The following is a 12622-nucleotide window of genomic DNA, read 5'->3' as shown; positions in this document are numbered from 1 at the left end:
GCAGGAAGCATGAAGTGCTCTAAAACTTGCTGGTAGACGGCTGCGTTGACCCTGGATCTCAGGAAACAAAGTGGACCGACACCAGCAGATGACATGGCACCCCAAACCATCACTGATGGTGGAAACTTTACACTAGACTTCAGGCAACGTGGATCCTGTGCCTCTCCTGTCTTCCTTCAGACTCTGGGACCTCGATTTCCAAAGGAAATGCAAAATTTGCATGGCACGGCAATTTCCCTGACTTTCCGCGTTCTGTTTTTAGCAAACTTCAATCTGGATAACTCCAAGTTTGATTTGTTTTTCTCCAAGTTCGGTCTTTCTGTTTACTTCAGTGCACCTGCTAACTGGACGTTGGGGCGGCAAGCCATCAATTTGGTGGTTCTGCCATGTTGGATGGCGTTAATATACAGTACAGGCCAAACGTTTGGACACACCTTCTCCTCATGCAATGCTTTTTCTTTATTTTCATGACTATTTACATTGTAGATTGTCACATCAAAACTATGAATGAACACATGTGGAGTTATGTACTTAACAACAAAAGGTGAAATAACTGAAAACATGTTTTATATTCTGGTTTCTTCAAAATAGCCACCCTTTGCTCTGATTACTGCTTTGCACACTCTTGGCATTCTCTCCATGAGCTTCAAGGGGTAGTGAAAATGGTTTTCCAACAGTCTTGAAGGAGTTCCCACAGAATGCCAAGAGTGTGCAAAGCGGAAATACGACCACATCTCAAATCCCTTCACTGGCTTCCTGTTCCGCTCAGGATTGAATACAAAGTCTCCCTACTAACCATACAGTGCCTCCATAGTAATTCCCCCCTCTACTTCAAAGAACTGCTCACCCCCAAATCCTCCACACGACACCTCCGCTCCGGACAGGCTAACCTCCTCCAACCTCTGAGGACAAAGCTACGAACAATATGAGACGTGGTTTTCTGCTCCGCCGCTCCCAGTCTGTGGAATGCTCTCCCTGACCACCTGAGTGCACCACAGACTGTGAATGCTTTTAAAGGGGAACATTATCACAATTTCAGAATGGTTAAAACCATTAAAAATCAGTTCCCAGTGGCTTATCATATTTTTCAAAGTTTTTTTCAAAATTTTACCCATCACGCAATATCCCTAAAAAAAGCTTCAAAGTGCCTGATTTTAACCATCGTTATATACACCCGTCCATTTTCCTGTGACGTCACACAGTGAAGCCAACACAAACAAACATGGCGGAAAGAACAGCAAGCTATAGCGACATTAGCTCGGATTCAGACTCGGATTTCAGCGGCTTAAGCGATTCAACAGATTACGCATGTATTGAAACGGATGGTTGTAGTGTGGAGGCAGGTAGCGAAAACCAAATTGAAGAAGAAACTGAAGCTATTGAGCCATATCGGTTTGAACCGTATGCAAGCGAAACCGACGAAAACGACACGACAGCCAGCGACACGGGAGAAAGCGAGGACGAATTCGGCGATCGCCTTCTAACCAACGATTGGTATGTGTTTGTTTGGCATTAAAGGAAACTAACAACTATGAACTAGGTTTACAGCATATGAAATACATTTGGCAACAACATGCACTTTGAGAGTGCAGACAGCCCAATTTTCATCAGTTAATATATTCTGTAGACATACCCTCATCCGCGCTCTTTTCCTGAAAGCTGATCTGTCCAGTTTTGGAGTTGATGTCAGCAGGCCAGGGAAGCTAGGGTCGATAGGGGGTTTAGCTCGCTCGTCTGCGGGAACAAACTGCCGCCATTGCTTGCCGTGCTACCGAGGTCCTTTGTCCCTGAATTGCTCACACACTCCGGCAGATTCAATGGGGGTCTGGCGGCAGATTTCTCTGACTTTATGGTTGGAAATGCATCTGCTTTGAGTGTCGCAGGATATCCACACATTCTTGCCATCTCTGTCGTAGCATAGCTTTCGTCGGTAAAGTGTGCGGAACAAACGTCCAATTTCTTGCCACTTTGGCATCTTTGGGCCACTGGTGCAACTTGAATCCGTCCCTGTTGGTGTTGTTACACCCTCCGACAACACACCGACGAGGCATGATGTCTCCAAGGTACGGAAAACAGTCGAAAAAACGGAAAATAACAGAGCTGATTTGACTCGGTGTTTGAGAAAATGGCGGATTGTTTCCCGATGTGACGCCACGTTGTGACGTCATCGCTCCGAGAGCGAATATTAGAAAGGCGTTTAATTCGCCAAAATTCACCCATTTAGAGTTCGGAAATCGGTTAAAAAAAAAAGAAGTCTTTTTTTGCAACATCAAGGTACCGTATTTTCCGCACCATAAGGCGCCCTGGGTTATAAGCCGCGCCTTCAATGAACGGCATATTTCAAAACTTTGTCCACCTATAAGCCGCCCCGTGTTATAAGCCGCATCTAACTGCGCTAAAGGAATGTCAAAAAAACAGTCAAATAGGTCAGTCAAACTTTAATAATATATTAAAAACCAGCGTTCTAACAACTCTGTTCACTCCCAAAATGTACGCAAATGTGCAATCACAAACATACGTATATCAACATGGACAGAGCTGCGTGAAAAAAGCCACCCGGCCTCTTCGCGTAAACTTAAACTTACCTTAACCACTCGCTCATCTTTTCTTCATCCATCCCTTCGAGTTAGCTTTTATGATGACGCCGGCTGGAAAGGTCTCTTTTGGCAAGGTCTTCCTTTTGAATATCACCATGGGTGGAAGTTTCTGGCCATTAGCATGGCAAGCTAGAACCACAGTGAAGGATGACTTCTCATTCCCTGTGGTGCGAATATTCACCGTACGTGCTCCCGTTGTATCCACAGTGCGGTTCACAGGAATATCAGTTGCTGTGAAATAGTAATCCGTGTGCGGATGGAGAGATTGCGTCTTTTCATGAACCGGATCCCGGTCGCTTAGTAGGAGCCATTTTGTGGTCTTTACAGATGTAAACACACAAAGGAAATGAAACGTACGGTGATATCCGCGCGCTTTTTCTTCTTCTACGCGGGCGGGTGGTTGCTTACAGTAGAAGAAGAAGCGCTTCCTGTTCTATGGGGGCGGGTGCTTACCTTGGCGGTTGCTTGCGTAGAAGAAGAAGCGCTTCCTGTTCTACCGGGAAAAAAGATGGCGGCTGTTTACCGAAGTTGCGAGACCGTAACTTTATGAAAATGAATCTTAATATTTATCCATATATAAGGCGCACCGGGTTATAAGGCGCACTGTCAGCTTTTGAGAAAATTTGTGGTTTTTAGGTGCGCCTTATAGTGCGGAAAATACGGTATATATTGACGCTTACATAGGTCTGGTGATAATGTGCCCCTTTAAAAAACGCTTAAAAACCCTTCTTTTAAAAAAAGCCTTTTTTTTTAGATTTATGCGTGCTAGTTCTGGCTATTTGGCTGTTCTAGTTTTTATTTGTATTTATTTTTATTTTTTTATTTTTTAATACAGGTTGTTTGCTCAATGTAAAGTGCTTTTTTACAAATAAAATATATTATTATTATTATTATTATTATAAAGCAGTAATCAGAGCAAATGGTGGCTATTTTGAAGGAACTAGAATATAAAACATGTTTTCAGGTACATAACTCCACGTGTGTTCATTCATAGTTTTAATGTGACAATCTACAATGTAAATAGTCATGAAAATAAAGAAAAAAAAGCATTGAATGAGGAGAAGGTGTGTCCAAACTTTTGGCCTGTACTGTACACTCACAGCTGTTCACCGTAATCAACTTGAAATGTATCCGGATCATTGATCACGATCATATAATCGGCGAGCCGTAGTAGCGAGTTCAAGGAGAAACATTTCATGGATCATGTCTGAGTTTAAGTGTTTTTGTGTTGGTTGTGTCCCACAGACGCCCTGCAGCTGATTGGTCTTCCAGAAGATGCTCCCGTGGGGAGCTCCACTTTGAAGAAGGAGGATCCGCAGCCCCTCCACATTAAAGAGGAAGAGGAGGAACTCTGGATCACTCAGGAGGGAGAGTGTCTTCTAGGACGAGAGGAAGCTGATTACACCAAGTTGCCACTGACTGTTGTCTCTGTGAAGACTGAAGATGATGAAGAGAAACCACAACCAGACCACCTCTTAGCTCCACTATCAGATAGTGAGGCTGAACACGAGGTTGAAGTAACTTTGAGCAGCGATACAGACTGTGAAGGTGATATGAGGACTCACACTAAGACAAAAGGTACAAAACGTTTTCTCTGCTCAGTTTGTGGTAAAAAGTTTTCCTATAAGAGAGTTTTGACAGACCACATAAGGACTCACACTGGAGAAAAACCCTTTCGATGTCCATTTTGCGATAAAGGTTTTTCTCAAAAGAGCAATTTGACCCAACATATCAGAACACACACGGGAGAAAACACATTTAGTTGTCCCGAATGTGCCAAAAACTTCTCGCAAAAGGGCAATTTGACCGAACACATGAAAATACACAGCGGAGAAAAAACCTACAATTGTTCGGTTTGTGGTAAAAACTTTTCTCAAAAGAGAGTTATGATCCAACACATGAGAACGCACACAAAAGAGAAACCATTTAATTGCTCGGTTTGCGACAAAAGCTTTGCTCAAAAAATTGTTTTGAGCCAGCACATGAGAACACACACAGGGGAGAAACCATTTAATTGCTCGGTTTGCGACAAAAACTTTGCTCAAAAAAGAGCCGTGATCCAACACATGAGAACGCACACAGGAGAAAAACCATTTAAGTGTTCAGTTTGCGACAAAAGCTTTTCGCAGAAAAGCACTTTGAGCAAACACAGCCGAACACACACGGGATAAATAAACATTTCATTGTGTGGAGCCAGACCAAGTTAGGAGAACTTTCTTTGGCGTTTGTTTCGCTCCCGTCTGTAAGCCACACAACTGTTTTTGTGGATGCAAATAGAAGTCTGACTTGTTCTCAGTCATCCTGCCTTCTTCCTGTCCAGACAACTTCTCAATAAAAATCGCTGCCGACACCCTGAACTGAAGCATCAACAATCAAAAGACAGCCAATGACGCAGCAGGAAACTGTATCTACGCCACATATTATTGGATTGTTCACGTTGTCACACGCATTCTTTGCAATATGTTCATTGTGTCATTTTTGCAACTGTTTTCTTCAACTCTTATCTTAAGCAGTCTCCAGTACCGCCGTAGGACAGCAGCAGTGTTACCGCTTGAAGAGTTGTCATGTGTTCAGTAAGACATTTCTTTTTATTGGGACTTCTTTAGCTTTTGGAGGAGATCGGACGTTTCGGATAACTTGGTTGGATTTGTTTTCTTTTGATTTAAAGAGACTAATTATGAAGGGAGTTTAGATTTTACCTCTAAGGGTGGAAAAAAAGTACAACACTAGTAAATACAGGTAAAAGCCAGTAAATTAGAATATTTTGAAAAACTTGATTTATTTCAGTAATTGCATTCAAAAGGTGTAACTTGTACATTATATTTATTCATTGCACACAGACTGATGCATTCAAATGTTTATTTCATTTAATTTTGATGATTTGAAGTGGCAACAAATGAAAATCCAAAATCCCGTGTGTCACAAAATTAGAATATTACTTAAGGCTAATACAAAAAAGGGATTTTTAGAAATGTTGGCCAACTGAAAAGTATGAAAATGAAAAATATGAGCATGTACAATACTCAATACTTGGTTGGAGCTCCTTTTGCCTCAATTACTGCGTTAATGCGGCGTGGCATGGAGTCGATGAGTTTCTGGCACTGCTCAGGTGTTATGAGAGCCCAGGTTGCTCTGATAGTGGCCTTCAACTCTTCTGCGTTTTTGGGTCTGGCATTCTGCATCTTCCTTTTCACAATACCCCACAGATTTTCTATGGGGCTAAGGTCAGGGGAGTTGGCGGGCCAATTTAGAACAGAAATACCATGGTCCGTAAACCAGGCACGGGTAGATTTTGCGCTGTGTGCAGGCGCCAAGTCCTGTTGGAACTTGAAATCTCCATCTCCATAGAGCAGGTCAGCAGCAGGAAGCATGAAGTGCTCTAAAACTTGCTGGTAGACGGCTGCGTTGACCCTGGATCTCAGGAAACAGAGTGGACCGACACCAGCAGATGACATGGCACCCCAAACCATCACTGATGGTGGAAACTTTACACTAGACTTCAGGCAACGTGGATCCTGTGCCTCTCCTGTCTTCCTCCAGACTCTGGGACCTCGATTTCCAAAGGAAATGCAAAATTTGCATGGTTGGGTGATGGTTTGGGGTGCCATGTCATCTGCTGGTGTCGGTCCACTCTGTTTCCTGAGATCCAGGGTCAACGCAGCCGTCTACCAGCAAGTTTTAGAGCACTTCATGCTTCCTGCTGCTGACCTGCTCTATGGAGATGGAGATTTCAAGTTCCAACAGGACTTGGCGCCTGCACACAGCGCAAAATCTACCCGTGCCTGGTTTACGGACCATGGTATTTCTGTTCTAAATTGGCCCGCCAACTCCCCTGACCTTAGCCCCATAGAAAATCTGTGGGGTATTGTAAAAAGGAAGATGCAGAATGCCAGACCCAAAAACGCAGAAGAGTTGAAGGCCACTATCAGAGCAACCTGGGCTCTCATAACACCTGAGCAGTGCCAGAAACTCATCGACTCCATGCCACGCCGCATTAACGCAGTAATTGAGGCAAAAGGAGCTCCAACCAAGTATTGAGTATTGTACATGCTCATATTTTTCATTTTCATACTTTTCAGTTGGCCAACATTTCTAAAAATCCCTTTTTTGTATTAGCCTTAAGTAATATTCTAATTTTGTGACACACGGAATTTTGGATTTTCATTTGTTGCCACTTCAAATCATCAAAATTAAATGAAATAAACATTTGAATGCATCAGTCTGTGTGCAATGAATAAATATAATGTACAAGTTACACCTTTTGAATGCAATTACTGAAATAAATCAAGTTTTTCAAAATATTCTAATTTACTGGCTTTTACCTATAATGCCCAAATTTTAGACTTTGAAAGTTTCCATTGACGTAAAACTCTGGAAGGTCAGGGTTCTGGACATATGATATTTGTGCTTATAATATTTTAAGGAATAAATATGTAAAAATATTTGTATCTGTTTGCAATTATTATTATTAGTGAAATGTAGAATAACTTACTGTTATCTATCAAACATCCATCCATTTTCCATCGCTTGTCCCTTTTGGGGTCGCGGGGGTGCTGGAGCCTATCTCAGCTCCATTCGGGCGGAAGGCTGGGTACATTCTGGACAAGTCGCCACCTCATCGCAGGGCCAACACGGATAGACAGACGACATTCACGCTCACATTCACACACTAGGGCCCATTTAGTGCATACTTGCCAACCCTCCCGAATTTTCCGGGAGACTCCCGAAATTCAGCGCCTCTACTGAAAACCTCCCGGGACAAATATTCTCCCGAAAATCTCCCGATGTTCAGGCGGAGCTGGAGGCCACGCCCCCTCCAGCTTCATGCGGACCTGATTGAGGACAGCCTTTTTTCACGACGGGAGGACAACAGGGTGACAAGAACTAAATCATCCAGACGAGAGATAAATTGTATTATTATGTTTATCTTACCTAAAAATAAATATATTTATTAATTTAAAAAAAAAAAAAACTAAATAAATGTTTACTATATTTTGCTAAAAACATCAAAATTAATTGTATTTTTATTTTTATTTTTTCTGACTCCTTATTACATCCAGCCATAGAATTATACATTAAAATAAACATATTTGAAATAATTGATTTTAAATTATCATAATAATTCATTTAAAATGACCATATTTAATTATTAAAATAATTGCTTGTTTATCAACAACTTTAGCATTTTATTCATTACATTTTGAAACTCTCAGAAGCCAAGTTATGTTATATTCCTTAATATTTATTTATGCAAGTTTGAAGTATCAATTATCTAAACACAGTTTTGTTTGCATATTTTCAGGATGTAGATATATATATATATATATATATATATATATATATATATATATATACAGGTAAAAGCCAGTAAATTAGAATATTTTGAAAAACTTGATTTATTTCAGTAATTGCATTCAAAAGGTGTAACTTGTACATTATATTTATTCATTGCACACAGACTGATGCATTCAAATGTTTATTTCATTTAATTTTGATGATTTGAAGTGGCAACAAATGAAAATCCAAAATTCCGTGTGTCACAAAATTAGAATATTGTGTAAGGGTTAAATTTTGAAGACACCTGGTGCCACAAACTAATCAGCTGATTAACTCAAAACACCTGCAAAGGGCTTTAAATGGTCTCTCAGTCCAGTTCTGAAGCCTACACAAACATGGGGAAGACTTCAGATTTGATAGCTGTCCAAAAGGCAACCATCGACACATTGCACAAGGAGGGAAAGACACAAAAGGTTATTGCTGAAGAGGCTGGCTGTTCTCAGAGCTCTGTGTCCAAACACATTAATGGAGAGGCAAAGGGAAGGAAAAACTGTGGTCAGAAAAAGTGTACAAGCGATAGGGATCACCGCGCCCTGGTCAAGATTGTGAAAAAAAACCCATTCAAAAATGTGGGGGAGATTCAGAAGGAGTGGACAGCTGCTGGAGTCAGTGCTTCAAGATCCACCACCAAGAGACGCTTGAAAGACATGGGTTTCAACTGCCGCATACCTCGTGTCAAGCCACTGTTGACCAAGAAACAGCGCGAAAAGCGTCTCACCTGGGCTAAGGAAAAAAAGAGCTGGACTGCTGCTGAGTGGTCCAAAGTCATGTTTTCTGACGAAAGCAAATTTTGCATTTCCTTTGGAAATCGAGGTCCCAGAGTCTGGAGGAAGACAGGAGAGGCACAGGATCCACGTTGCCTGAAGTCTAGTGTAAAGTTTCCACCATCAGTGATGGTTTGGGGTGCCATGTCATCTGCTGGTGTCGGTCCACTCTGTTTCCTGAGATCCAGGGTCAACGCAGCCGTCTACCAGCAAGTTTTAGAGCACTTCATGCTTCCTGCTGCTGACCTGCTCTATGGAGATGGAGATTTCAAGTTCCAACAGGACTTGGCGCCTGCACACAGCGCAAAATCTACCCGTGCCTGGTTTACGGACCATGGTATTTCTGTTCTAAATTGGCCCGCCAACTCCCCTGACCTTAGCCCCATAGAAAATCTGTGGGGTATTGTGAAAAGGAAGATGCAGAATGCCAGAGCCAAAAACGCAGAAGAGTTGAAGGCCACTATCAGAGCAACCTGGGCTCTCATAACACCTGAGCAGTGCCAGAAACTCATCGACTCCATGCCACGCCGCATTAACGCAGTAATTGAGGCAAAAGGAGCTCCAACCAAGTATTGAGTATTGTACATGCTCATATTTTTCATTTTCATACTTTTCAGTTGGCCAACATTTCTAAAAATCCCTTTTTTGTATTAGCCTTAAGTACTATTCTAATTTTGTGACACACGGAATTTTGGATTTTCATTTGTTGCCACTTCAAATCATCAAAATGAAATGAAATAAACATTTGAATGCATCAGTCTGTGTGCAATGAATAAATATAATGTACAAGTTACACCTTTTGAATGCAATTACTGAAATAAATCAAGTTTTTCAAAATATTCTAATTTACTGGCTTTTACCTGTGTGTGTATATATATATATATATATATATATATATTTATATATATATATATATATATATATATGAAATACTTGACTTGGTGAATTCTAGCTGTCAATATACTCCTCCCCTCTTAACCACGCCCCCAACCACGCCCTGCCCCACCCCCGACCACGCCCCCACCCCCCACCTCCCGAAATCGGAGGTCTCAAGGTTGGCAAGTATGATTTAGTGTTGACAATCAACCTAGGTGCATGTCTTTGGAGGTGGGAGGGGCCTATCCCCAGGTGCATGTCTTTGGAGGTGGGAGGGGCCTATCCCCAGGTGCATGTCTTTGGGGGTGGGAGGGGCCTATCCCCAGGTGCATGTCTTTTGGAGGTGGGAGGAAGCCGGAGTACCCGGAGGGAACCCACGCAGTCACGGGGAGAACATGCAAACTCCACACAGAAAGATCCCGAGCCCGGGATTGAACTCAAGACTACTCAGGACCTTCGTATTGTGAGGCAGATGCACTAACCCCTGTGCCACCGTGCTGCCCTCTATGAAACATTTGAATGGTAATTTCTAGGTTGTCTTTTACAAGTATGCCAAATGTAGTATAAGATGTAGTAAATGGCGACTCAAAGCTAATCTCTGATAATAGATCATTTATATTTCACACAACAAACATTATAAAAGCAACAGCTATATTTTTGCCATAAAGTGATTTTTTGGCGCATGCGCAAACAGGCAAAGTGTTTTTTACCCGAACAATCTTTATTTCTACAATATACTTTTTTTTTTACAATCTGAACATAAAACTAACACAAACCATTAATCAAGATATTGAAATAAAACGAAGAAAACAGGAAACGTGAGAGAGATAACACTTGAATAATGAAACCAAAAGCTAACTAAGGCATCATACTACACATTACTTATTCATTTCATTTGATAGTAATCATTTTAAATGTCTGTTAGAATGTGCGACGTTTTCATGACCATTTTCTTTTTCTTTGTCATTGTTAGTGAATTTTTTGAATTTCAGAATAAAACAAAAATGTTGGTTTGCATGGCTGCTGTGGATTTGTGAATATTGAATTTTTCCTAGTCGACGTTAAATTCTACTGCATTCTCTGAGTCTTTATCAAACCTGTATTGTAAAAACAAAACATGTTCTTCGTTGTAATCTAAATGTTTATTTTAGATTGTGGAGGGAGGTGTGGCCAGCGCTGCCTGCAGGAGCAAAGGTCACCGCCTCTGTCTATGGTGTTGAGGGCAGAGCACCATCAGATAGGGGTGGGGCAAGTGCCGACGACGAGACACAGCTGACAGGTGATTAGATTTTCCATGTGGTACGAGTTAATCTAATCATCTGCTGTCTTTAACAGTAAGCGGCCGGGAACAGGCGAGGAGAGAGGTTACGGAGGTGACTGAAAAGTCACGTCCTGCTGGAGAAACTTTGAGAAATTCTATGTACATTAATCCATCCATCCATCCATCTTCTTCCGCTTATCCGAGGTCGGGTGGCGGGGGCAGCAGCCTAAGCAGGGAAGCCCAGACTTCCCTCTCCCCAGCCACTTCGTCCAGCTCCTCCCGGGGGATCCCGAGGCGTTCCCAGGCCAGCCGGGAGACATAGTCTTCCCAACGTGTCCTGGGTCTTCCCCGTGGTCTCCTACCGGTCGGACGTGCCCGAAACACCTTCCTAGGGAGGCGTTCGGGTGGCATCCTGAACCACCTCATCTGGCTTCTCTCCATGTGGAGGAGCAGCGGTTTTACTTTGAGCTCCCCCCGGATGACAGAGCTTCTCACCCTATCTCTAAGGGAGAGCCCCGCCACCCGGCGGAGGAAACTCATTTGGGCCGCTTGTACCCGTGATCTTGTCCTTTCGGTCATAACCCAAAGCTCATGACCATAGGTGAGGATGGGAACGTAGATCGACCGGTAAATCGAGAGCTTTGCCCTCCGGCTCAGCTCCTTCTTCACCACATTGGATTGATACAGCGTCTGCAATACTGAAGACGCCGCACCGATCCGCCTGTCGATCTCACCATCCACTCTTCCCTCACTCGTGAACAAGACTCCGAGGTACTTGAACTCCTCCACTTGGGGCAAGATCTCCTCCCCAACCCGGAGATGGCACTCCACCCTTTTCCGGGAGAGAACCATGGACTCGGACTTGGAGGTGCTGATTCCCATCCCAGTTGCTTCACACTCGATCCAGTGAGAGCTGAAGATCCTGGCCAGAGGAAGCCATCAGGACCACATCATCTGCAAATAGCAGAGACCTAATCCTGCAGCCACCAAACCAGATCCCCTCAATGCCTTGACTGCGCCTAGATATTCTGTCCATAAAAGTTATGAACAGAATGGGTGACAAAGGGCAGCCTTGGCAGAGTCCAACCCTCACTGGAAACGTGTCCGACTTACTGCCGGCAATGCAGACCAAGCTCTGACACTGATCATACAGGGAGCGGACTGCCACAATCAGACAGTCCGATACCCCATACTCTCTGAGCACTCCCCACAGGACTTCCCGAGGGACACGGTCGAATGCCTTCTCCAAGTCCACAAAGCACATGTAGACTGGTTGGGCAAACTCCCATGCACCCTCAAGGACCCTGCCGAGAGTATAGAGCTGGTCCACAGTTCCACGGCCAGGACGAAAACCACACTGTTCCTCCTGAATCCGAGGTTGGACTATCCGGCGTAGCCTCCTCTCCAGTACACCTGAATAGACCTTACCGGGAAGGCTGAGGAGTATGTACATTAAAACCTTGCTAAAAACTGCACTCTTGGCTCCTGTGCCGTGTCTAACAGTGGAACTGCTAGGAAGCAACTTCTACATACGTAGATATTAAACAGAACAAGAGAAAGTTAAGTCCATAGTATTTGGGAGATGGACCATTAAAGAAACAAATGGTTCATTGACTATTTTTCAAGCCTTGTGGGGAAACATCCTGAATGAATTTGGATAGAAGTAGAATTTGTGAATGATTTTGTCATTCTTTCATTTCATTTGGGATGAAATGGGAATTATATTTATATAGCGCTTTTTCTCTAGTGACTCAAAGCGCTTTACATCAATCAACTTATATAGCCCT

At 42.9% G+C, this 12622-nt stretch overlaps 2 protein-coding genes across 5 annotated transcripts in view; both read left to right on the top strand.

The window, feature by feature from the left end:
- Positions 1 to 11143, top strand: part of LOC133619192 (uncharacterized) — a 44530-nt gene extending 33387 nt beyond the window's left edge. For 3 of the 4 annotated variants that reach the window (XM_061980122.1, XM_061980120.1, XM_061980121.1), the window contains one exon: positions 3843 to 5101. In XM_061980122.1, coding sequence (XP_061836106.1) covers positions 3843 to 4768 — 926 coding nt within the window. In that variant the 3' untranslated portion in view covers positions 4769 to 5101. Of the gene's footprint in view, positions 1 to 3842; positions 5102 to 10725; positions 10854 to 10909 lie in introns of those variants that run through there. The other variant, XM_061980125.1, reaches the window with a different exon arrangement.
- LOC133619176 (uncharacterized) overlaps positions 1 to 12622 on the top strand; it is a 170400-nt gene that overhangs the window by 61584 nt on the left and 96194 nt on the right. The gene's annotated exons all lie outside the window — the stretch shown is intronic.

Source organism: Nerophis lumbriciformis, linkage group LG20 (assembly GCF_033978685.3).
Source record: "Nerophis lumbriciformis linkage group LG20, RoL_Nlum_v2.1, whole genome shotgun sequence".
In the NCBI taxonomy this organism is placed as follows: domain Eukaryota; kingdom Metazoa; phylum Chordata; class Actinopteri; order Syngnathiformes; family Syngnathidae; genus Nerophis; species Nerophis lumbriciformis.
The sequence above is the reverse complement of the archived record's forward strand: the minus strand, read 5'-3'. Positions and strand labels throughout refer to the sequence as shown.